Raw genomic sequence first — 24,348 nt, 5'->3', positions numbered from 1 at the left:
CGGCGGGTGCGAGGGCACAGGTGGGGTTGTGTTGCTCCGTCGCCGGGAGCTGAAGTGTTTGTCCAGATCTCTCCCGCTGCAGGAGTGTCTTTGGAAACCCAATGACCGCAGTTAGAAACCTGGAAAATCGCCCGGCTCCCCGCGGGTGTCAGTGACCCTGCTCCTGCAGAACTGCAGCGTGTTGTGTCGGTAAACACTTCGTGTGCACCTAAAGAAACACCTTTTCCCGGTGAAAGGGCTTTGAAACCAGTGTACGCATTTAAAAATCAATTCCCCTTCGCTTTGGCTGCTTCTTGAGGTACTTTTTGAAGGTTGTTTCCTCCAATGGAATTGGTGTGTCAGGAGGACCTTTTTCAGTTACTCCCTTTTGCCTTTTTACTGTTTACTTCAGCTTATGTTGCAGTGAGGATAACCCCAAATCCTAGGGCAGGATAAGCAAGGAGAGGGGGGGCATCTTTCTCTTCATACATCTGTCAGTTCTATACCAGTGCAGTCTGCAACACTCAACCTTAGCAGTTTATATTTCACCCTTTCATAAGGGCAGGGTGGAAACTCTGCTGAGCCTCAAAGCCCCTAGAAACAAAGAAAGCAGGAAAGGAATCTCCATGGAGAAGAGGAATGTGGGTTTTTTCCCAGTAATTTCCTTCACAGCCCTTTTTCCTTAGGACTTCTGTCCATACCAGTAGCACCTGCAGGGTGAGAGGCAGCAGCTGAGCATTTTGGTTAAGGTTTTTGGGTGAATGACTGGGTTTGGGGAAGTGGTGCACAGTGTATGGCACATAATATAAGGATGGAAGGCAGGAGCCACATCTGAGGGAAAGGGACGTGTAATAGTGCTGGGATTTGACATATATTTTCATTTCTTCATCTGTGGGCCCTATAAAATCCTGTTAATGGTGGAATAGTATTTCTGCAGAATTATGGATGTAGGGATAAAGAGACATTGGGAGCGTAGAAAAAGAATATTAAGCTCCCTCTATACAGAATACACATTATTAACAGAAAGGATTTGAGCTATCAGCTACCATTGGTGCCTTTGACTCCTTTACATTTCCCTAAAAATAGCCTAGGCCATTTCCTCTTTTCCCTGTGGCTGGTTTAATCCTAGAGGCACAGGGAGCACTGACAGGCACCTTTAGAACATTTTTAAAGTGAGGTTTTTCAAGTGGGTGCTGTCAAAGTGTTGCACTCTGGAAAAAAAAAACCAGCGTCTTCCTAACTCCCCCCTGAGCCTCCAGGCTGAGGCTTTGAGGTTTTGCAGAGCTGGCACCTGGCTGTGGTTCCAGCTGCTGTCCCTGCTGCAGGTTGAAAGCCACTTTTATTTAATCAAAGCTGAGCTCTGCAGAGAAGGGCTGTGAACATGCACCTTGCTGCAAATCACTCTGTGGCCTGCAGTTGACCCTGCCTTAGAGTGAAGCTGCTGGACGTGATATGTTTGGAACAATGTGGTGTTGAAAGATGTCTCAGATTTCCTCTGACCGGAATTTGGGACCTCCCTAGCAGTTGCAGTGTGCCCCTGCCCTGGGATGCGATGAAGGAGGAGTTAACCAGCCCATGTGGCATAGGTAGGAAGTCAAGGTTTTGATTTCAGATAGTCCAAATCTCATTTCAGCTGCAAAAGCTGTTTTGGGGGAATTCTGTTGGTGCTGAGCTGGAGGGCTCAAAAGGTGCTCCCTAAACCTGGAATTTTTCTTGGCAGTCTCTTTACCTAATCCCTGAAATCCCTAAATCTTACGAGATTGCAATTGAGGCATTGAGGCTGCAGGCACAGGGAACTGGGTTTGCTGTTTGGAGCTGGAAGGGGTGGCTCAAACCAGCAGTGGTGCATCCAAGTTCTCTGGTTTGGAGCACGAGCTGCTGCTTCTGTCTCCACTCTCACCGCCCTCCTGCTTCGCCCTCCTGCTGCCCCGAGTGAGTGACAAGGTAGAAATCCCAGGCATGCTTTCCAATACCTCTGTTATTTTAAATGGATGTTGTTATGGATTTTCCTGAAAGCTGAGCTTTCACTAATACGCTGGATTAGTGCTGATTGGTGGCATGGGAGCCATGTGCACAAGTGGAGGAGAGGCAGAACGTTCTGGTGGTGGCTGTTAAGAGATAACCTGCTGTTCGTGCAGGGGACACCTGAGGGCTGGTGTGGACCTGTGCCTGGCTGTGTGTCTACAGCTTGTGAACTTCCATCAGCACGATACACCCTACACATCCAGAGCACCAGCACTTCAGGCACTTTGAGTGATTAACCAAAGAGTTTCATTTTGTGCCTCACAAAAGGTAGAACTGAGCTTTCTGGTTAAAGTGTTTGTGTGCTTCCTACCTTTGTCTGTGTCTGAGGAGTAATTTCTAAGGGATTTTTTCACAGTCTGATCACTTTGAGAATAATTATGTAGCTTAAATGTGAGAAAGGTTTCTTGTTACAACTGGGATGACTCAAAAGACTTTATATACTGTTATATCAGCTGCTGATAGGAGTGCCTGGGTTACAGTTTTTTACCTCTTTATACCTAATCTTTTATATTTTTTTTCACTTGCTTTTAGCTTTACAGGTTTCAGGGATTCTTGGTGACATTCTAAGCTACTGTTTTGCTCCAGAGACTGATATTGCAAAATTAAGGAAAACTAGCTTGAGCCTTGGATGAGAATGTAAAATAATTTCATGGCAAACTCCTCTTCCAAAGTTCAAAGGAGTTCCCGTACCTCGAACGTTTGGCACAGGGGCTTGGCAAGGATGGATCTGGTATTGGAGGGACCTTTAGCTATTTCATGAACATGTTCCCTGGTCTCTGAAAACTCCCTGTTTGGAAATGTGCTGTAGCCTGGCTTTGGGAACCTTCTGTGTGCGCTGAGGGTGTGCCAGGCACATGGAGCTCCTGAACGGTCAGTATGGGTAAATCTAACAAGCAAGTGGGATCTTAAGATTTGTTCTTAACAAACAGAATTACCCAACTGAATTACCCAAGTCTGCTGGCAAAGGAGAGGCAGGGTTTGAAGCCTTCCTCATCTTCTGGAAGCAGGGGGCCTTCTCCTCTGCCTGGCTTTGGGCAAGCAGCATTGCCTCACACGTCCTCTGCATCAGCTGGTGTCTTCTGTGTCAAGAGGTGAGAAGTTCTGTGGGAGAAGGGTTGGCACCAGGAAAGCTGTGCTGCTCCACTTACTGTTAGAGATAATTTTGTCCTCATTTGCCCTTCATACTGAGCAAAAATTCTGTTACCTAGAAGTGAGGAAAATAATGTTCTCCAGTCATCCTGGGGACAGAAGCCAGCAGGCAGGTTCTGCTGCGTGGAGCTTTCAAAATCTGCTGCAGGGAGAGCGTGGGGACCAAATCTTGTGTTTCCCCAACCCCATTGTGTTAAAATTGTCATTTACTTGCTGGTGGCTCATCAGTAAAGTAGAACACGTAGTGATGGTGGTTCTCTAGAAATTGCCAAAGGTCCAGAGGTATTTCAGGGTTTATTGACCAACCCAGGTGAGGGGAGCAGAGGTTTTTTCATTATATTTGCATATGACATGGAATTGGAAGGGTTGCAAAGTGCATTGAGTTCAAGATAGCCCTAACAAATTTGAGCAGTTCAATAGCAGGTGTATTTAAAAAAAAAAAAAAAGAGCAAGTTAGTACACAAAAATAGGTGAAGAGCAGAAGATTAGGAGGTGTTGGATTCTCAGGAAAGGATCTATCTATGAATTACAAACTGTTATGTGAGGGCAGTATCGTACTTGTGGGAAAAGATGAACATACTGAGGTGTATGAGCAGGAAAACAGACAGCGTGTGGTGTGATCCTGCTGCGTTTAGGGGCTGGTTCTGCATGCCAAGCTGAAGCTCTTGACACTTCTGGGCAGCAGACTCTAAAAACACCACAGGCCAAGTGGAGAGACTTGACAGAAGATCAACAAAAACAATCGTGAGTCGAAAAAACCACAGTCTCCGGAAACCTGAAACATTTTTGGCTGTTTGGCCTGGAGAACGTGTTGTCATAGCAGTTTGCAAATATGCAAAAGGCTGCTTCAAAGGGGGAAAGGAATAATCTCTTTCCCAGATTATGTCAAACCAGAGCCTTAAATGGCACTTAGAAAGATTCACTCTGGACCTTTTACAACACTAGTGTCTCCTGCTCCTAAAAAATGTGTACCCAGGGGGTTGCTGAAGCTGTCTTGCAGAACAAGTGAGGCAGTCATCTGTCAGGAGTGATGCATCTGCAGTGAATCCTTTGGGGACCCTGGGATGGATTGCATGATCCCTGGATGTCTGTTGCAGCCCTGTTTTCACCCTGATTTCCCAAGGAAGCAGAGTTTGTGGAACTGTGCTGTCTGTCTTTCAGTTTTCCAGAATTAACTGTTTAAATTCTAAGGTCAGTGTCAGCCCAGTCTGAGCAATGTGGAGGACTCAAAGGCCTGATGTTTCTATGAATTTTATGGAAGTTGGTGGCTCAGTGGGAGAGAGAACTAAAGCACATCCTTTGCTGCAGGAAAGATGATTGAATGTCGGTCAAAATTTACCCAGAGCTGATCAGCACATGCTTATTCCTGAACCACTGATGGCACACTTGACCCTGTTAAACATGTGGGATGGAACCTGGACTGGGATACATGTCAGAAGGAGGGGTGTGCTACTGCCATGAAGGGGAGATGACAGTGCTGGCTGGGGACAGGGTGGAGAAGCACTCGAGTCAAAGAAACCTTGGTTACAAGAGACCTTTGGAGGGCTCTAATCCCATTCAGTTTGAACAGGACTGTTGCCAGTACTAGATCATGTTGGCTGTGACTTTGTCTTCCTGAATCTTAAAAGTCTTCAAGGATGGACATCCCCCACCTCTCCAGTGACCTTTTCCAGGGCTGCACCACCCTTCCCTGGTATTTCCTGATACAGACCTTCCAAGGCACAGTTTCTCCATGTTGCCCCTTGTTTGGACCTGCTATATGGTGGCTCTGTAATCCTTGTAACTATTTCTAAGTAAATGTAATATGCTATTAGATTGTCCTTAGACTTCTCTTTGCCAGACTGGGCAAGTCCAGCTCCTTCCAGCCCTTCTTGAAGGCTGTGTGTCAGGGATCCCTGGCTATCTTGGCAGCCCTCACCTGGATTTTCTCTGCAGCCTTTTTTAACCTGGGGGTGGCCAAGCTTGACAATAGTTAGTATGATTTCACGTAGCAAACTGAAATATTTTTATGTTGTTTTGGAAAGTAAAATTACCCCAACAATGTAGGAAAGAACAGGGGAAAAAAATCACACTGGTATAAGACTGTAGTTTTAGAATTAGGAATGAGTAAATTAGGGATGTTTGATTTGTCCTTGCTACTTTCCTTCTTGTGTATATGGACGTTGGTGCAGTGTCAGTGACATACTTTGTTATTCAGCAGGATCTCTGTCTCCATCACTGAATAGTTGGGATGATGAAAGAAATTTGAGAAGAGAATAAGGAGAAATGTGTCGAAATGGGATCCAGAACAGTTGTCCTGCTCTGGATTCTGACAAACATCCCAAATAGTGCCGGGAAAGACAACTGTAAACCAGTCACCCTGGACTGAACTGTGGTAAACCAAGCACTACTTATAGTGTCTCCTGATGTTTTGTGTACTTCAAAATGGGTTATATCCACCTTGCCTACCCAAAGCAGTGCTTTCTGGGAGAGAAACAGGAATGGCATTAGACTGGGCCATGCTGGCCTAACTTGAGAAGAACTTAGATACCTTAAACCTGAGCTTTCAGGAAGTGCTCAGATGAAAGAAGGGGCATTTCACCTCTTCTGACCCATACCAGGGTTGGATTATGATTAAAACCGAAAGAGTGACTAAGGAAGAAAGTAGAGTCCAGCCAGGCAGTGGGGCAGCTGGAGCCTGGACATTGCTGATGTTTGAGGCACAGCTCCTCATCTTGATCCTTGTGGGTCCCTTCCAACTCAGGATATTCTGTGATTAACTTGTGTGCTGTGTTTGGGCTCGAGGAGGTTAAAGGAGCTGTCTGGAGCAGCAGAGGAGAGCTGGTGCCTGCCAGAGCACAGTTGAACTGGCAGCTAAGACTGTCTTAGGATTTACTCCCCCTTGTTCATTCCCTTGTAAGCACCCAGGGCTTGTGCACAGACAGCTTGGAGCTTGCAGGAGGGGGGGTGTGTACGTGGGAGGTTATAAGCTTATCTGTTCATCCTCCCACCACTGCACTGATCAGCGTGATGAAAGATACTCTTCCTCCCTGGGGAAGACTTTTTCCTCCTGTCAGGAGCTACTATTTCTTAATTAAACTGTTACTCTGAATTTGTGTGTGGAAACACGTATTGACTTCAGCTGCAGTTCGCAGCCAATACTCGCTTAAGGCAGTGGTTCAGAGTGAGAGAACATCATTCAGCTCAAGTTTGAGTTTTCTGAGAATAAAAGCACCGAAGATGTCAGGATACCCAGATGTCAGGAACAGGTTGGGAAAGGTATTTCCCAGTTTGGTTACTGAAAATACTGCTGGTGCTGCAGCAATACCTTTGGAAATTTCTGACTCCTTCCCTGTTCTGATGGCAGTCTCCAGCAGTGTGTACTTGGTGATCTCATATTTTAACCTGCATTCTTCCAAGTCCAGGTCTCTTGACCCTGAGCTTCCTCAATATACAATTTCTCAGTCAGGGTAGTGGTTAAAGTCCCCTGTGTGTGACTGTAACTTGCTGACACATTTTTAAGAGACGTGAAGTGAGCCAAGCTAAAATATGGTATTACCCCATTTTAACAGCTATTCCCTAGGCATTGCACTTAGAAGAGCCACCTTCTAAGTGGAGGCGGGAGAGAAAAGCTTTGTGCTTATTGTTTTTGTAGCTGCTGTAATTTTAGTGCATGATTCCAGCTGAATACTCAGTGCCTGTACAGGGAGAATGGGCTGGCTATTTCCATTCGAAAAGCTGGGTTATAGAAGTTCACAGCACCAGATGGCTGCGCATACTTATAATGCTCTGGATTATTAAAGGGCTGTTGTATTTTCCTCTTTCATCCTTCCTTTATTCCTCCTCCCCACATCAACAAATTAATGCTGAATGCCCGTGAGTCTGTCCTGCGCGGACTTTAGCACATTGCATCTTTTCATTGGAAACTTTTTGTTCCAGCTCTTTTGAACTGCTTGGTTTTGATCACCTCTTTGCAACGGCTCAGAGGCTGAGTGATGCCCGGGAGAGTGCAAGCCTGGTGTTACCAAAGCCCCAGCACAGTCCTAGGCTGGTTTGCCACATCACGTCTCACAGTTGCTGTCCCCAAGGCGCTCCTTTGGAGTTGACACTTCCCGTTTTCTGAAGTCATGTGGGAATCCCCTAAATTAGACAAAACTGCTGCGTTAGCATGAATGGGTGAAGGATGCAATGCAAAGAATTCTTGGAGACCTTCATAGAATCATTAGGGTTGAAAAAGACCTCTAAGATCATCCTTTTCAAAACTAACAGCATGTCATTTGTCTACCACCATAAACATTAGAATTTTAATGTGCAGCTGCTCTGAAAAGTTATAGAAGCTGGAGAGATGTACTCTGCCCCCAGCACCATACCTGTGTGTTAGATTGAGTCATTTTTGGGAGAAGAAAATAAATTGAAAGAAAAAAGCCTTTGCTGTTTGTATTTATGATACAGGCTGAAAGAGCTGGGGCTGTTCAGCCTGAAAAAGGAAACACTGGGGAGACCTTGGAGCTCCTTCCAGTACCTAAGCAGGCTTCAGGAGAGCTGGGCAGGGACTTCTGACGAGGGCCTGGAGTGACAGGGCAAGAGGGAATGGCTTCACACTGGCAGAGGGCCAAGTTAGATTGGATATGAGTGTATCTGGGAGTACGAGTGGGTATTTGGGGGAAGCTGCATTGCTGAGATATAGAGACTTCCAAATCTGATATAAAGGAAATACTTAGGGGGGGTGGAACAAAGTAACTTAGAAATGTGAATATAATAGAAATATTTTAAAGAACTAGTATCTGACAAGACAATGCATCATAAACCTCTGCATCATGTATTTTCAGGTAAAAACGAGTGAAAAAAAGCCGTCATAAAACACCTGTTAAGTTGTTTGCAGTGCGGGTTTTGGTGACCGCTTGACAGCGGCTCCCGTCGCAGGCAGAGTAAAATTCAGGGGCTCTGCTCTGGTGTCCAAACTCGGCCCTGAGAGCTGCTCTGCCTCCAGAGTGTTGGCTCCCACCCCCACCCCGGTGCGGTGCAGTTGGCTGAGAAGATCCACGCCGGTAACTAACGGGGGGCAGCCTTTGGTTTGCGACACGCGTTGGGAGCTCCCTGCGGCGCCGCCGGGCCCGCGCTCGCGTCAGCCACGAGGGGAGAGAGGTGGGTTGGTTGTTCAGACCGGAGAACAACGTGTTGTTTGTTCCCCACACGCTGGCGTGGACGGCGCCTCGGTAGCTTTTATGCTGATAACAAGCAGGGGTGGTGATGGGATTTAATCACAGAGAGCCGAGCGCCGCACGCAATCACACAGCCTAAGTGACACTCATAGGAGGATCTCTTTCTTTTCCTCCTCCTCCAGGCTCCAAACCTGAGTCTGAATAAAACATAACACACTTGAGAGCTCTTTAAAGCATTGTAAAGGAGGCTGCTTTCCCCTGAGTTTGTTGTCTAGCAGGGCCGAAGTTGCAGATGGGCGATGCGCCCTGTGTTTTATGGAGCTTAGAAGTTCAGGAGATGCTTTTGTAGGGAATGCTGGTGCACCTCAGAAGCAGCAGCTGGCATTCCTGAGGCACCAGAGCTACAGATCACCACTGTGGGAGTTTCTCCCATTGTCATTAGGCTGTAAGACAGGCTGTGGTGGGGGTTTCATGCCTGGTTGAAGTGTTGCTAATCCTGGACTCGGTGCCAGTCACTCGCTTGGGCTGATGTAGCTGCTTCTGCAGCCGTTTGGTGAGTCATGCCAAGGAATGGCTGGGCTGAAAACCCCAGCTGAAAAATTAACCAGAATGCCCTGATTTGGCTCACTTTGTTTGCACAAACCAAACTGTCCATGCTGGCACGATTGGGAGTGCAACATCAAAGTGGGAATGACAACAGAAATGGCACGTTCGTGTTCTGTGGCGTGGAGTGTTGCTGCTGACAGTGATAAGGGCACCATGTGAAGGCAGTTCCCTCTGACCACGTGGGTGTGTTGAGCCCAGTCTATTTGTTGGGGCAGGCTCACTCCCACTAAATCTATTTTGTCTTGTGAAGCTTCCAGGTAGCTGTCTGATGGTTTTCTGTTAAGGGAGCCTGGCAGGAACCTGTGTGCTGCTGGAAGGCTTCTCAGCCTCTCAGGTGCTTTGAGGCTTCTCCAACGCTCCATCAGACTCATCCCAAGAATCAGTGGGACTGGGATACTGTGTTTTTGGCCTAAGAGCGATTATTTGCAGCTGTGATAACATACTTTGTGCTTCATGTTTTTGTAAAGGCTGACTGGCAAGGGAGATCCAGGCCTTTGCACTTCTGGGTGTCCCTCACCTTCCCCATCTTTAGTGCTCATGTCAGTTCTCCTGAAAACAGCACGTAACTTGGGTAGGAACCAGTAAATCAATATGTATTTTTCCTTCAGTGGGTACTGTCAAGACTAAAAACAAATCTTGGAAGTCAGATGATTGTTTCTTCCTTTATTTGCACACAACTTGGCTTAGGTCTTGCTAAGTTAAACCTGCTGTTTTGCCAACTGATGCAAGGTTTCTAGAGAGTGGATACATTTCTCCAGGGACTGGGGTTGAAAATTGCTTCTTTAGAATGTAGCCTTACCTATTTTTAAGGAAAAAGCTTCAGTGAAATAAAAAAGATGCGTGTGGTGCAGCAAATCAAACCTCTGGCTGCATAAACAGATCAATAAACTGATTTGTGTTTGCTGACCAGAAGAAAAATCTAATTGCAGGTACTCCATATTCAACATTTGTGGTAAACTAGAGTAATTGGAATAATGAGAAATCCAATGTGCTTTTATTTGGAGTTTATTCTTCTTTAGGATTCATTAAACTGGATGGGCCTCTCAGGGCTCAGGCTGGTTATGTATCACCATTCCTAGCTCTTCAGACTTTATGGGTTTCTTCAGATTCTAAATCATCATATTTGCTATCTTTTAATAAGACTTGAAAAGATTGAAGCAGTATTGTTCCTGGTGTTTAGAGGCTCGTTTCACTTCAGTCAGTTGACTGAAGTTTGAATGCATCTGAATGGCAGAATAGTTCTTGGGTTGCCTCAAATTCCAGGTCTGTGCAGTTACTAACACTTACAAGAGGAAATAATGCTTTCCTGCATGTCCTGAAGATGTATTTCCAAGTACTGTTGTGTCAGTCCTCAAGTATTTTTCATGTGAGTGCATCTCTTGCATCTCTTTGCTTTCAGATTAGAAAAAATAGAGGATGGAGGTCCTGGCATTTCTGTGAGAGATGGTATTCAGAAAGGTAAAACCTTTAAGAGAAAGAGGGGAAGAAATACTCCAGGAAAAACAATGAGGTTGGAGTTGTGTGAATGTGTTTTCTCCATCTGAGTGGGACAAAAGCTCTGTCAGGGTATCCTAAGTAGTTTCAATTGCCAGTAACAGAAATGAAGATGGTAGTAAAGAGTTCTTAAGAAGTTACTGCACAGAGAGTAGAATTGTCACCTGTGTCTGCTGTCACTTTGAGTTAAAGTCAGTAAATTGGACAGAGTATCATTAGCTTGGAAGTCTCATTAGGATTGTTTGGAGAGTGGAAAATGAGTCCTCTGTGAAGGAAACAGAACAGGGTGAGCTCTGGCTGCTGGGAGGAGGAGAAGGAAAGAAAGGATTGGAGGTTGATGGGGTGTAACCAGGTAATGATGACTTTGTGATTTTAGCTGAATGAATAGCTGAAAATGATCCATTAAAAAAAAAGCTACAGAAATATAGAAGTTTTTGAAGGCAAGCTTGGAAAAGTGGAGGCAAAACCTCTTGCTGCTGGGTTTCATTTGCATCTGTCCATCAAGAACAGAGAGCCCAAAGGTCTGTAACTGGAGATCCTGAGTGTGAAGGGAAGATGATGTGTTGCCAGTTGACATATGGTACCACCTGGGATTAGCTGAGATTATGCCAATGAAGACTAAACTCTGCGAGTTGATTCCCTTCACTGTTATTTAACAAAATGAAGTACCTTATCCTAAATTTTTTTTTTGTTAACTGATTTAGTTCTTGAAATGTGGAGGGGAGTGGATTTTGGATGTGGTTTCAAAGTGCAGAAGTGGTGTCTGATCTACAGAAGAGGGCTGTGCTTCCTTCCTGAACTCTCTGGAGCATTTCCATTTCTATCCTGAATACATTCAGGAACATTTTTAGTTTTTTTATTCATGTAGCGGTATTTTCTTTATATCAAGTAGTTCCTATCATTTTCACTCTCTTCTCTTGCATAGTTACTGCCAGTGATCATATATCCCACTTCAGCTGAGTAAGCCAGACTGTTTTAGTCATTGTAAAATAAGACTGTGTGTACCCTGATCCCCCTGGCAGGCGGTTCCTCAGTTAGAGCCCGAGTTCACCTTTCCTGGCCATGGGCTGGGAGCAGTGCTGTAACTCTCAGACCATCCTCCTTTTCATTATAAAATCCTCCCAGGGACCTGCTCTCTTGCTGGTGTCTTTGAGTCTTTTGAAAGCAAAACCTGCTTTCGGTAGCAATGAATTGCAAACCTCAAAAAAATCAGGCCGTACCTTTTTTAGACCAATTGCACAAGAAAAAGACTTTATATCTGGCTATACAGTTGGTGGAACTTGAATTTTAAAATAGCTGGGTGCTTTTCTTACTCACCCAAGGAAGAGAAGAATGAGAGGCACAGTGTTTCCACTCAGTTACACATATGTGTTTGTACAGGATCACCATTACTGTATCAAAATCTTCATTGCAGGAATCTGCTCAGGCTTTTTCTTAATGCTGCTTGAGATATCGGCTCCGTGGACTTTAAAAATTCAGGATTGGTGGTTTCAGGAGGGGTGAGACCCACACAACACTCTGTGGTTGCAGAAACCTGCCCTTGCCCAGCTCAGTTCACCACTTGGGGGTTTCTGGTGGCCACGCTGCCTCCTCCTCTCCACCCTTACAGTTCATTTTGCCACGTTTTTCTACCTACCTTTGTCCACAGCCCAGCCTTAACCTCATGCTGAAGGAAATGTTCTCACTTCCCGCCTTGGTGTGAATATAGTATTTTTTTTAGAAGTTAAACAATTCCAGCATGTGTGGCTGTAGGTGTTTGACTCATAAGTTGTTGTGACCATTCTTGGGTGTGCTGGGAGGATATTTATTATATCTAATTAATTATTTTGGGCTTGTTCCTTTAAAACTGGCATTTTGTAAAAAAAAATTCCTTCCTCTTTCTTTGATAAAAATTCCTGAAAATGTCTTATATCAAACATTTCTGTATATTTAGAACATTTTTTGTTGGGATTAGTTCCAGCTGGGCTGAAATGCCATTCTAGGGTTGACCAGTAGCAACATCTAAATTTCCATGTGGGAGTGAGACCAAGTTCCACAGCAGGAAATTCTCCCTAGGTTTGGTTCCAGGGATTGGTGCAGAGGTCAGCGCTTGCTCCCTGGATGTGTGCCTTAAGATGGAGAGTGAGAAGAGCCCCAGGGGTTTGGTGTCAGGATCCATCTTCTGAGTGATAGGGCTCGTGTTCATGCAGTGATGGCTTTGTCAGGTACAAAGCCCTTGGACTTGGGAGGGTCTTCAATGGGATACAGTTACTGTGCATTTCCCACTAATTCAGCCTCTCCCCCTGACCTGAAGTAGCTGTGTCTCATTCTCCTTGGGCAGATACCGTCAGTCACAGATCTGAAGGTTTGAGGATAAAAGAGAAGAGGAGCAGCAGAATGGCCCAAAGTGCCTTTTGGGCATGGGTGGAATTGATTAATCAGCAAAGCTGTGCCAGGACGTTTCATTCTAATCAGCTCTCTTGTGTTTCAGCCCTGGCCCAGCGTGTCCAACCTGGCCAAGGATTTCATCGACCGCCTGCTCACGGTGGACCCCAGTGACAGGATGACGGCCCTCCAGGCCCTGAAGCACCCGTGGGTGGTCAGCATGGCAGCCTCTTCCTCCATGAAGAACCTCCACCGTTCCATCTCCCAAAACCTGCTCAAGAGGGCGTCTTCCCGCTGCCAGAGCACCAAGTCTGCGCAGTCCACCCGCTCCAGCCGCTCCACCAAATCCAACAAGTCGCGGCGGGTGCGGGAGCGGGAGCTGCGGGAGCTCAACCTGCGCTACCAGCAGCAGTACACGGGCTGAGCCCCGGCCGGCACCCGCCGGGCGCCTTTCCAGATGTCTGCTCTGCCGTGGAGGTGTGCGCACACGCCCCGTGAGGAACGTCCGGGTTCCTCCCTCCCTTCCTCCGAGGTGTTCCCCCCCACCCACGAGGAAGCGTCCCCCCGTGCGGAGGAAAGGGAGCCCTGCGAGCTGTGCCGCGCCAGAAACGGGGCTGAGGGGGAGCCCCTGTGGGCTCAGAGCGCAGCTCAGAGCACCGAGCAATACAAAAATTAAGGAGCCACGTGGGGAGAAGAGCTCTTTCCGTGTCCCGGGAGCTTGGTTTGTTCATAGTTATTTATTGATTCCAGAACGTTGAGTTTCTCTCGCTTGCGCGCGGGGGGAAAAAAACCCCAACCAAATCACTTGTCCTGTACATGCACGTCCGTGTGTGCACATACACGTGTGGGTGTGTATATGTATCGAAAAATTATATATACACACAGATTTGGAGCTGGTTTAGTCAGACTCTGTGGTGCCTTTGCAGCAGAGCCGGTGTGAGTCATATGCAGTTGGAAGTAGGGTAGCTCTGACTCACCGGCTGCCCACCAGCTCCTCGCCAAAGAGATGCCAGACAGCAGTTTTCCATGATGGAAAGCTGGGAAGCTGCGAGGTTTCCCCCAAGGGCTGCCATCCACCTGATGACGTCAAGGGTTTGCTCGTCGAGGGTTTTGCTCGCCCTGGTGACGTCGAGGGTTTACCCCTTGAATCGTCCTTCCCCTGTTTGCAGCGAGACCAGTGCCTGCCGTGCAGGGTTTGTTGTTCTTGCTGGGCCGTGCCTCTGCCGTGTCTGTGACCTGTTACACACCTTGCACACTTCAAAAGAAGAAATTGAGGAAGTCGAGTTGTCTGTGCTAAGTTGGGGGGGTTGGGAAGGAAGGAATTTCTAGGGATGTGCTTCCCACCCCAAAGCTGGGATGGGCTATAACCACTGTGTTACCAACCATGTCACTGCACCAGAACTCCAGTGGTTCCAGGCTGCTCCCTGTCTGCAGATTTGACAGGGCTCCCCTGCTCTGTGTGCCTGTGCTGCCCTGGCACTGCCATTCCTGCTTTGGAACAGTGAGGTGGTGGTGGGAGCTGTTGGGACAGCCACAAATCACTCCATGGCATCAGGGTAAGGGCTTGAGAAGTGGAAGCCCAGTCTGGGAGTGTCAGCAGTGACAGTACCCTGGAGACGTTGCACAAATGCCTTAGAGCTGTTAGGGGTGACTTAAATTCAGCAGGAAAAAGTTGCCTTTCAGGTGTCCTTGTGCTGTGTGGGTGATATGGGGCTCTCCCGTGGAGGACTCTCAGGGGAGGTGGGGACTGCAGAGCTGAGCTTTGTGCAAGCCTGCTGAGTTATCTTCCCAACTAGTTACAGCAGCAAAGTGAGGCTGATGGCACAGTCCCAGGATGGATTTGGCTTCTCATGGTAGCAGAGACAAGATCTGCAGTGAAAGAGAACGCCGGGTTTTGAAACTTTTCATGTGAAGCCGGTTTACTTTGTGCTGTGCACTTGGGAAGTGCTTGCTTGGCTCTTGGTGGGAGGTGCAAGCTCAAGGGACTGGTGAGCATGGCCTTTTCTCAGGATTGATGCCTGTGCCACGGTGTTTCAGTGTCAGCAAGGGCTGGAGTGGACTCCAGGGAGCTCCAGGGAACTCTCTCTCACTGTACTGACCTCTTGGTCAGCAAACAGCAAAGCAGCTTCAGTGGGAGAAGATTGAGTTTTCTGTGCTAAGGGAAGAAAAGAAAAGGGGAATTTCCTAGGGATGTGCTTCCCACCCCATAGCTGGGATGGGGTGTAACCACAGCAAGCTCAGCCTGGTGTGCCAAAGCATGCAGTGGGTAATACAACAGAGGAAACCTGAGGACAGCCACTGTGTGTAGCAGGGGTGAATTCTAAATCCCTTGCATGGTTTTTCATGTTGTTTTGAAAGCTTTGCATCCTTTGCAGGCTCCCCTTTCTCTGAGCATCCATCCTCCCATGTCACATGCAGTCTTTTTGCCATCAGCATTAACGGATACCGCAGAATTCCCAAAACCTGTTTTTTTCAACTCTGTCTGTGGGCTGCAAACAAAAATGTCTTCGGTGTCTTTGACCTCCTCACATGGTTTTGTTACCGTGAGCTATAAACTAGATGTGATTTCTGACAGAGCAGCCAGCTTGCCACATTTTGCTTCATAAAGGATTCAGTGTCCCTCGTGTTACTGCAAAGCAGCTCTCTGAAAGCAGGAGCCCCTCTGAGACCAGCATCAGCTGGACCAAGGGTGCCCTGCACGTGAGGTGATGGCAGGATGCTCCCTCGGAGCACTTCTGGTTCTGAGCCGTTACTCAAAGAGTCTTTGGTGTGTTTGGAGCATCACACCCAGGCACTGTGATCTCCTTTACCTCCCCGGTGCCCTCATGGCCCTCCCTAGATTGTTTTGCCTGTTTATCCCTAAAACAGGTATTTTGCCAGTGTGAGAGGGTCACACTGATGAACTGAGCCAAGATCTCTAGACCCTGAGACCCTTCCTGCTGACCACTAGACCATCAAAATGCACAGGCATCGTGCAGAGTCTGCCCTTACTGTTCCTTCATCCTTCTCTTGTGGGATGGGGGATAAATAGAGGTGGGGAGGAGGTCAGGACATTGAGCTCTGGGCTGACCAGGCTTGTTTCTCCACCTTCACAAAGCAGAAAACAGTCTTCTCATCTGAGACACTTTTTGCTCCGTTGCTCTTTTCCGCAACTGGTTTTTCACCAGGAAAAGTTCAGAGCGATGTGATTCGTGGTGACTTTGGGGTGGAATGTGTTGTGGGAAGCGAGATGTTGCTGTGTAGGTTCCTGGCAGTGTCAGGTTTTGATGGTGATGCTCTGTGACTGGGGGTGAATTGGCACAAGGGAGGATCCATCACATGCATGAGCAATGCTGGATCTCTGCCTCTCTGTGGTACAGAGGTGTCTGTACAGAGCTCGGGCACTCTGCTTCTTGGGAATTACAGCAAGAGGACCAAGGCCATCCCATAAGGGGCTTTGGCTTTTCTAGAAAAAGAACTCTTAATTCTCTTCACAATGTTTTCTTGTTTGCATGGAAAAATCAGTGTAAACTTGGGGAAAATTTTATGGGCTTTCCTTCCATTGTTCGATTAGAACACTGTTGGCTCGTTCCCTCTTCTTTTTCTAAATTCAGTATTTACAGGAACTCTTGCACCTAGACAAAAACATGTGTGGGCAGAGGAGAGACGAGCAGAGCTCCCTCCAAGTGTCCCTGGAGTCCTCAGTGATCTTTCCTTCAGTCTGTCTGGAAAACTGTGAAGATCCAAGTGCCATGTCAGAAGGTCCAGATTAAAACCAATTCCTCGGGTGCTTTTATCCTTCCAACTGGGGCATGTTTTCATCTGAGTCAGGTGCAGGGAGGGACAGGCAAAGTGCTGTAATTCTGAGCCATAGTCCAAGTGCCTTCAATCTGTCCTCTAAGAAGCTCTTCACTGTGAATTACCTTGATCATCTGTCTTCATTCCACAGGAGCATCTCTGTGCTCAGTAGGTCTTAAGTCTCAGGAGTTTACACTTTTCAGGAGTGCCTTGTTTGGGGATTTTAGAAGCTAAAGTCTCTCTGAAATGTTTTTTTTTTTGCTCTTCGGTTAAATTTTTTTCATCTCCTTCTTTGGCTCTTGATGGTGGTTCTTAATTTGGCTCGCAGGGTTTTTTTGGAAGCCTTCCTTTGGTCCTGTATGCGCTGGGAGAAAATAGGTAACAACTGCACGTTCCAGACCGTCGCTGGGAGCAGTCTTTGTGTTAGCTGGGGTGCAAATCTCTGAGTACGTTTTGTTTTCCTTACTTTGGTTCATGCAGTGAAAATGAAGTTGGAATGACACCTAGTGGCAAACTGTGGTGTTGTCCTTGTCCAAACACTTCTAGCTACATTCCCACTGTTTCTGGGTGAGATGCTCTTACAAAGAGGAATAGGGGGTTGGTTTGCTGGATGATGGTCTTGGACGTAGTCCTGGATGTTCATTAACTGCCCTCTGTGGCACCTGATCCTGAGGAACAGCATTTCAGCCTCCACAGGGATGAGCATGAGTCCACAAGCACCCGCTGGAAGGGATGCAAGGCATGTGCAGTCAACTCCCCCAGTGTAGCCAGGAGATGCTCACCAGCACCTTGGGGAGCATCCTCCTTGGGGAGGCACCTTGGGGGACACTGCAGGAAAGCAAAGCCTAAAGATGCCGAGGCTGGAATCGGTACAGAATCCTGGAATGATTTAGGTTGAAAAGGACCTTAAAGCTCATCTCATTCCAACCCCCTGCCGTGGGCAGGGACACTGGACCAGGTTGCTCCAAGCCCCATCCAACCTGACCTTGAATGCTTCCAGGGGTGGGGCACCCAAAGCTTCTCTGGGCAGTAAGTTTGGGACTTTCTCCCATCTTGAGACACGGTGGAGCAGCTCAGGGTGTTGCTTCCCAGAGTATTCTGTTTCAGGGAAATGCAGTTTTAAGAAGTAAAGGGAATTAGGGTTGTTTGTCTTTTGGAACTTAGCAGTACTGTGTAAAACAATCCCATCCTTTTGTCCTGGGAGTTTGGCTGCTCTCTTTGGGGAGAGAATTACAGCTTCAAAGAATGTTGATTCCTTGATTATTTTTTTTTTGAGGGTTATTGGAAAAGAATGTGAAAAGGTCTTCCAGAAATAGTGTTAGGGGCTCTACAGATTCACATCCAGATTTTTGAGTGCGCAGTGGATTTTTCTATGCTTTTTGCTAAAACAGCAATTACTGGTCCATGTTTGATTTACTTCTCAGGCTTCTAAAAAACTTCACATGTCAACCCAGTGGTTGAAACCCCCCCTTCCTTCAATGCAGAAGAGGTCTGTGCTATTTAACACTGAGATTGTGATAGCATCCAGATGCTCCTGCCTGTTCCTGGTCTGCATTGTTCTTGGAAGAGTACAGCCCTGCATGAGGGAAGCTTTAGAGCCTTGTGAGGAGCTTAAGCCCAGACAACAGGGCTCAGACCTGCTGGCTTCAGTAGCAATGTGGAAACCAGCTGCAGTGCAGGGCCTGTGTTACGTGTTTGTTTTGGATGTGATAAACCCTCAGACTCTTCACTCCTCTGGAATCTGGATATTTTCTTCTTTTAGGTCAGATTTTTCTGTCCTGATAATTTACATTCTTTCTTAGACCCTGCTCTATTTCTCAATCCTGTTTTCTACCCAAGTGTTTGGCTAATAGAGCCAGCTTTTATCTAATGCACAAACTGGAATAGGGATGATGGTTCACTTGGCTACTGGGCAGCAGCTCTGGCTTTGGCTCTGCAGGAGCTGTGGTGAGTCTGGGGCAAGGTAAAAGTATCCATGGGAGAAGGCTCCCTTTGAGGACTTGCAGTGCAGGCTCAACTCAATATGATCTTGTACCACATAGGGCAACTAGTGTGTGGCTGTTACAGGCCTCTCGTGGTGCTGTGTGGGGCCATGTTCTTAGTTTCAGTGATGATACTAAAGATTTGGAAGGTTCGAGGTGGCATAAATTAAAAATCTCAGTTGTTTGACTTAATTTATTTTTCTAAATGATGCAGAGCAGCACAGAGATCAGCTTTTTGGGAGGAGGAGTTGCAAACTCTTCTCTGGCAGCAGTGTGAGCCCTGGGACTTTCAGGGAGGGTGGTTTGTCCCGGCCTCTCACCCACTCGGCTTCCTCCTGGAAAATACCACACAGTGCCTGCACCACTCAGTGCCACACACCCAGCTCTGAGTTGCCTTCACCACTCCTGGGAGGGTTATGGTGCTTTCTTTGACCACTCAGTCTCCTCTTTCATCCTGCATTAAGAACGCAGCTCTTGGGTGCCCCTTGTGCCTTACTGTGCAGGAACCTTCCCAAAGGAATAAATGTGAAGCAGCAGGGATGCAATGGCGCCCTCGGTGTCCTGAGAGCAGAGGGGGCTCTGCCTGGTGACAGTTGTTCCTTCTCCCCTGTCCTCCCCTGCCTGGTTATGCTGTAGGTCCCTCCTGTGTGACGGGCGAGCGTCTCGCTGCTGTTACAGGTGTCGTTGCACTGTTTGTCTGCTGATTGTGGAAGAGATCCTGGAACAGCTCCACGGCCCCAGCGAGGTGTGTTACAAACCAGCAGCTCCTGCGTGGACGCTCAGATGCCTCAAGTTTTCCTGTTGCCTTTCACTGCGGAAAGACACCTCCCGGGAAGCTCTCGGGATCGGAGATCTTCCGGCACTTGATGTTATTTTTGGTTGCCCAGTTTCCGGTGCTGGGTTGGAATTGTTTGGAAGTAACTCCGGTCGTATCCAGTCAGTCTCCTCATGGGACTGTTTTGAGAAGTGTCCCGTTCTGTGACTTGCCTTTTGAGTCCTGGCTTTACTCTAGGGACTGTCACATTGGATGAGGTTGGAATCATTGTAATTAGTCCATAATGTTACAATTAGAGTGTACAGAATTATTTATTTGGTGTACTCAGTCTGCTAAAACATGTCCATGTATTCTGTGTACCCCGTGGCTCCGCTGTCGTTACTTCTGCCTCCTGGATCACCCGTGGGCTCACTGCTGGGAATGATGGTCAGTAAACACATGGAAAGCCATGACCTGCTCACCTCTCCAACATGTTCTTGGGTCACAGCAAGAAGGTAAATAGTTTGCTGATTTGTCGCAGCAGCTGTCCAAGGGAGACCTTGTGCAGGGCTGGGATGTCCATGGGATGCTCTGGGTGAGGCAGGCACCCAGCCTGTGCTGGAAGGCAGGGTTGGGAGGCTTAGCAGGCACTTTGGGACATTGTCTTCACTTTTCTTTGGCTGCAGGGTGGCAAACTGGGCCAGAGAAATGCTCTGGTTTGCACACAACCACTTGTCACCTCTACAGTTTCACCCTGAGCAAAACCTGTAATATCAAATGATCAGTGCACACCCCTCTTGAGCCCCCTCCTCCTGGAAAGGAGGGGATTTTTCAGGGGCAGGGGGCCCTTTCCCCGTGGTGGGAGGGCTGACAGTGACCTGAGCACGTGGAGCAGATGACCCATAGTGCTGCAATTGTTCAATTCCTGTTTGAAGCTCCTTGTAGCCACCAGTTTCCTCTGCCCAGATGGCCCATTCCCACATCTCTGACATTCACCTGACTTTAAGGTCAGTTAGGAATTCCCTGCAGAGCAGACTACTAAATGAAGCTAAATTTTATCCTACCAAACTAAAATTTGTCAGCCCTGGGCTTTATTTGAGCAGATCTTTTTTAAACTCAATCATACAGGCCAGGCTATTTGTCTTTGCCCTCCATTGATGTTCCATACCCCTTCCCATGGGTGTGTCCCTATGTAGCATCACATTCTCTCTGCAACTGCTTGATAGAGTGATTACAACATTTTGGGGGCTGTGATTCACGCAGGAAAGGTTTTGTATTGCATTCACATCACTGCTAAGGAAAAACAAACCCCATGCCTCATACTGGGACAGTCTGATCCTGCTTCTCTCCACAGTGTCCCATCACCAGCTCTATTTTGAGCAGCTAGGAACTGGGTTGTAATTCATTGAACATGTGTCTTGTTACTCCCATGTCACACAAGACTTTATTTATTTATTTTTTTTGCACCGGCCATTGTCTCAACATTTGGGTGAGAACCTGTTGCCTGACCTTTTTTTTTTTTTTTTTTTTTGCACCAGCCATTGTCTCAACATCTGGGTGAGAACCTGTTGCCTGACCTTGAATTTTGTTTTCAGCTTCAGATTTTCCATTGGGATGGCCTTCAGTTTCCCGCTCTGTTACCTGGCAGATCTGCAGGTGTGAAGCAGCAGGTTCTCCAGCCTCCCCCTTCCACCTTCCCCAAGACCTGGAGCTGCTCTCAGCACTTCTCTCTTTCAGCTCTGTGTTCCCAGGCTGCTGCACAAGTCACAGCTCTAAACTGCATGCAGGGATCTTTTAGGATCCTGTGAACCCACCAGCACCCACCCTCCATTGCAAGCTGAGCTTTCTGGTGCTGAGCCTGCTGAGCTGCAGCTCCACAGTCCCTTCCCTGGTGGCACCTCACACGTGGGTCAGTGGAAGGACCCTTCTCCCCCCTCAGTGCCATGGTGGTCTCTGGGCTGGTGCCAGGGTGTAGGTACTTGTGCTTGAAGACCCTCTGAGCAGCCCTTGAGGCACAGCCAGCCCTCCTCCCCCTCTGCCCAAGCGTCATGTCCTGGCTTCACACCTCCCCCTGGGTCCCAGCTGGGCACTTCCAGCTCTGGGAAGTTCTTGGGTTTAGGAGAGGAGCATGGGGTGCCCCAGGCTCCCCCATGTGCCTTCCACCCTGGTCTGCACCATGAGGAGAAAGGAGGCAGAGTCAGCGCTTGGCACAAGCCAACTGTGCTACTTTATTAATCCCAGTGAAGGGATCACAGTGCCGGCACCTTCACCCCTAAGCGATGATGGAGTCGATCCAGTTGCGGAACTGGCTGACGCGGGTGTACATGGCCGGAGTGTAGATGTTGCAGTTGGAGGTTCCCCAGGAGACGATGCCAATCAGAATCCAGCCGTTGGCACTCTGGTACACCAGAGGTCCACCGGAGTCACCCTGTGGAGAAGACTCGTGCTCAGTGCTCCTGGCACGTGCTCCAGACCGGTCCCTGCCACCCCAGCCACTGCTCCCCTGCGCACAGCCAGGTGCTGGAGCTTAAGTCTCTGGCTCCACAGATGCAAGATGCCACATATCCCCCTCCTCCGCTGTGATGCAGTGGGAGCTCAGCAAGACTCCACATTTCTTTCTCTTCCTCCACCCACCCTGTGGTGCAACAGGAGCTCGTCTCCTTACCTGGCAGGAGGTGGCACCGGCCCCACCGGCGCAGATCATGGCACTGGTGATGCGGCTGCCCCAGTACTGCGTGCACTGGGTCTGGGAGATCAGGGGCACGACTACCTGCTGCAGGGACGTTGCCAAGGCTTGAGCTAGGGGAAGAAGCACCATTAAATCACCTCAGTGTTGGTGGGTCTCCTGGAAAGCACATGGGTGCCCTGGGCAAGCTCCTGCTGGTGCTCCCGAATACACGGGTGCTGCCATGCAAAGCGCTTTTCCCCTCTGTACCCCTTTTCCTCGAGCAGGAGAGAGTAATCAGAATTTGGAATGGGCTGCCCAGGAAGGTGGTGGAGTCACTGTCCCTGGATGTTTTTTAAGATGAGACTGGATGTGGCATCAGTGCCATGGTCTGGTAACCACGGCAGGGTTGGATCAAGGGTTGGACTTGATGACCTCGGAGGTCTTTTCCAATCTGGTCGATTCTGTGATTCTCTGTGTCACCCCCCCCCAGGCAGCCCTGGACCCTCAGAGCTCCCACGAAGAACAGCAGCCACACACAGCCCTCCCTGGAGCCACAGCACACGTACAGTTGGGGTTGGTGCGTCCCCAGCCGGTGGTGACAGCCTGGGCATTGTAGGGCAGAACCAGATTGGCGGGGGCCAGGCAGATGGGGGCCACACGGGATCCCAGCTGGGCGGGCGTGGAGAGCCTCAGCAGGGTGATGTCGTTGTTCATGGTGTTGGCGTTCCAGCCGGGGTTGGTGATGGCCTGCAAAGAAACACTGTAGCACTTCATCCCTGTCCCGCGGGAGCAGCCGCAGCGTGGAGCTGCAGCCCCGTCCCGGGCCCAGCCCGGCTCACCCTGGACACAGTCTTCACTTGAACGGCCTCGGCGCTGGAGCTCAGGTCATATTCCCCGAGGACGACGACATGGGCGTTCGGGCTGCGAGAGGTAAGAGAGAGTCAGGGGGACGTGGGGCATCCAGCACCCCAGGGTGGGAACAGGAACCCAAGGGACAGCTGGGGAGGAAGCCCAGGGCTGCTCAGGCGTTTGGGGCTGACCCAAGTGGCACTCAGCAATGCCCAGCATGCTCCAAACTCCTGACAGTGATACCAGTGTGGACTGGCCAGGGACGGTTCTTTACTTGAAGTTGCAGTGGGCAGCTGTGACGACCCAGTACTGGTTGATCAAGGAGCCGCCGCAGAAGTGGGATCCTGTGTAGGTCTGGGGAGCAAAGAGGGAGGAGGAGCTGGGGCTGGGCAGGCTGAGCACCCCCAGGCTGGGGACAGTCAGGGCTCCCCTTGTGCCCACCCACCTCCCAGCCACAGCGCCCGGCTTGCTCTGCCGTGCTGTGCCACCACAGTGCTCAGGGCACTGCCCCTGCCCGGGGGTGGGACAGTGCTGTACCTGCAGGGACACCTGCCAGGGCCATGAGCCGGGCACAGCATTCTGCCCATTGACGATCCTCTCGCTGTAGGCCACTGAGGGACTGACGTCGGGCACCCCACACCCTGCGGGACAGACAGACGGGCACAAGGGTGACCCCAAAAGCTCAGGGCTTGTGTCTGGGGGCTGCCTGCACTGGTGCAGGTGGCTCTGTGCCCCCCTCCCCGGTGTCCTGCTGCACCCCGAGGACCTCCCTGCACCCAGCAGGGCAGCACTTACCAGAGACGGTGCTGGCAAGGGCCAGGCAAGCAACTACCCACAGGAACGCCATCCTGGACAGATTGAGTCTGAGGCCCTGGGGGCCACGAGCTTTATAGAAGCCAGGAGGCCACGTGGCTTGTAGCTAGGCTGGTCAAGGTCCCCCTGTGGCCTTGTGTCAGCTGTGGGCAGCAGTGACAGGCCAACTCTGGCACACACCGTGCCCCTCACAAACAGGGATGTGGGAAGGGGCTGTCAAAAGACACCTGGGGTGCTTGGGCTGCTGCTGTAATGAGTTGTGTCAGTTCTCACTGCAGCCTGTGGAGCTGGAGAGGGGAGAGCACCACAGGGCTGTGATGGGGGGCATGGGGGGCTGCTTGTGGGCACACAGCTGGGGTAGCAGTGGTGCTGGGATGGGCACCAGTGCCTGGGGTGTGGGAGGTCATCCTGTGCCAGATCTGTTTCAGATCTGTTGGCACTAGAGCTTTTTTTCCATGTGGCCATGAAGTCCTGGCCTAGGCAAGCGCTGGTCCCAGCTGGATGTTCCCAGGGCTCAGGGCCACCCTTTGAACCACGTCTCTGGTACAGGTGAGTGAGTCCCAGAGCCAGTGGGGGCCAGTGAGGAGGGCAGATACCTTCCCAGGCAGGAGGGAGCTGTGGCCAGCTGGGCAAGCACATTGTGAGCCCCAAGGAGGGCAGTGAGCACCTCCCCAAGGTGAGGTTGAGCCCACCACTGAGCATCCCCCCAGCACTACAGCTGCCTGCCCCTGACCCCTGGGCTGGGGA

General features: G+C 49.3%; 2 protein-coding genes across 2 annotated transcripts in view; one reads left to right on the top strand and one right to left on the bottom strand.

Moving 5' to 3' along the window:
• PSKH1 (protein serine kinase H1) overlaps positions 1-19,651 on the top strand; it is a 31,453-nt gene extending 11,802 nt beyond the window's left edge. Inside the window, exon 4 of the mRNA XM_017824294.1 lies at positions 12,865-19,651. Coding sequence (XP_017679783.1) covers positions 12,865-13,182 — 318 coding nt within the window. The 3' untranslated portion in view covers positions 13,183-19,651. The remainder of the gene's footprint in view (positions 1-12,864) is intronic.
• Positions 19,652-21,501: 1,850 nt separating this feature from the next.
• On the bottom strand, positions 21,502-23,636 carry CTRL (chymotrypsin like). The gene is made up of 7 exons (XM_017824321.1): positions 23,584-23,636; positions 23,326-23,429; positions 23,063-23,142; positions 22,779-22,860; positions 22,506-22,686; positions 21,937-22,070; positions 21,502-21,699 (listed from the first exon to the last, which is right to left on the bottom strand). The coding sequence occupies exons 1-7, from the start codon at positions 23,633-23,635 to the stop codon at positions 21,544-21,546; spliced, it is 789 nt and encodes a 262-aa protein (XP_017679810.1). The 5' UTR covers position 23,636; the 3' UTR covers positions 21,502-21,543.
• Between the last annotated feature and the right edge of the window lie 712 nt (positions 23,637-24,348).

The sequence above is a fragment of the Lepidothrix coronata genome, unplaced genomic scaffold (assembly GCF_001604755.1).
Source record: "Lepidothrix coronata isolate B3197 unplaced genomic scaffold, Lepidothrix_coronata-1.0 Scaffold110, whole genome shotgun sequence".
NCBI classification, from domain to species: domain Eukaryota; kingdom Metazoa; phylum Chordata; class Aves; order Passeriformes; family Pipridae; genus Lepidothrix; species Lepidothrix coronata.
Note: the sequence above shows the minus strand (reverse complement) of the source record. Positions and strands in the feature narration are given on the sequence as shown.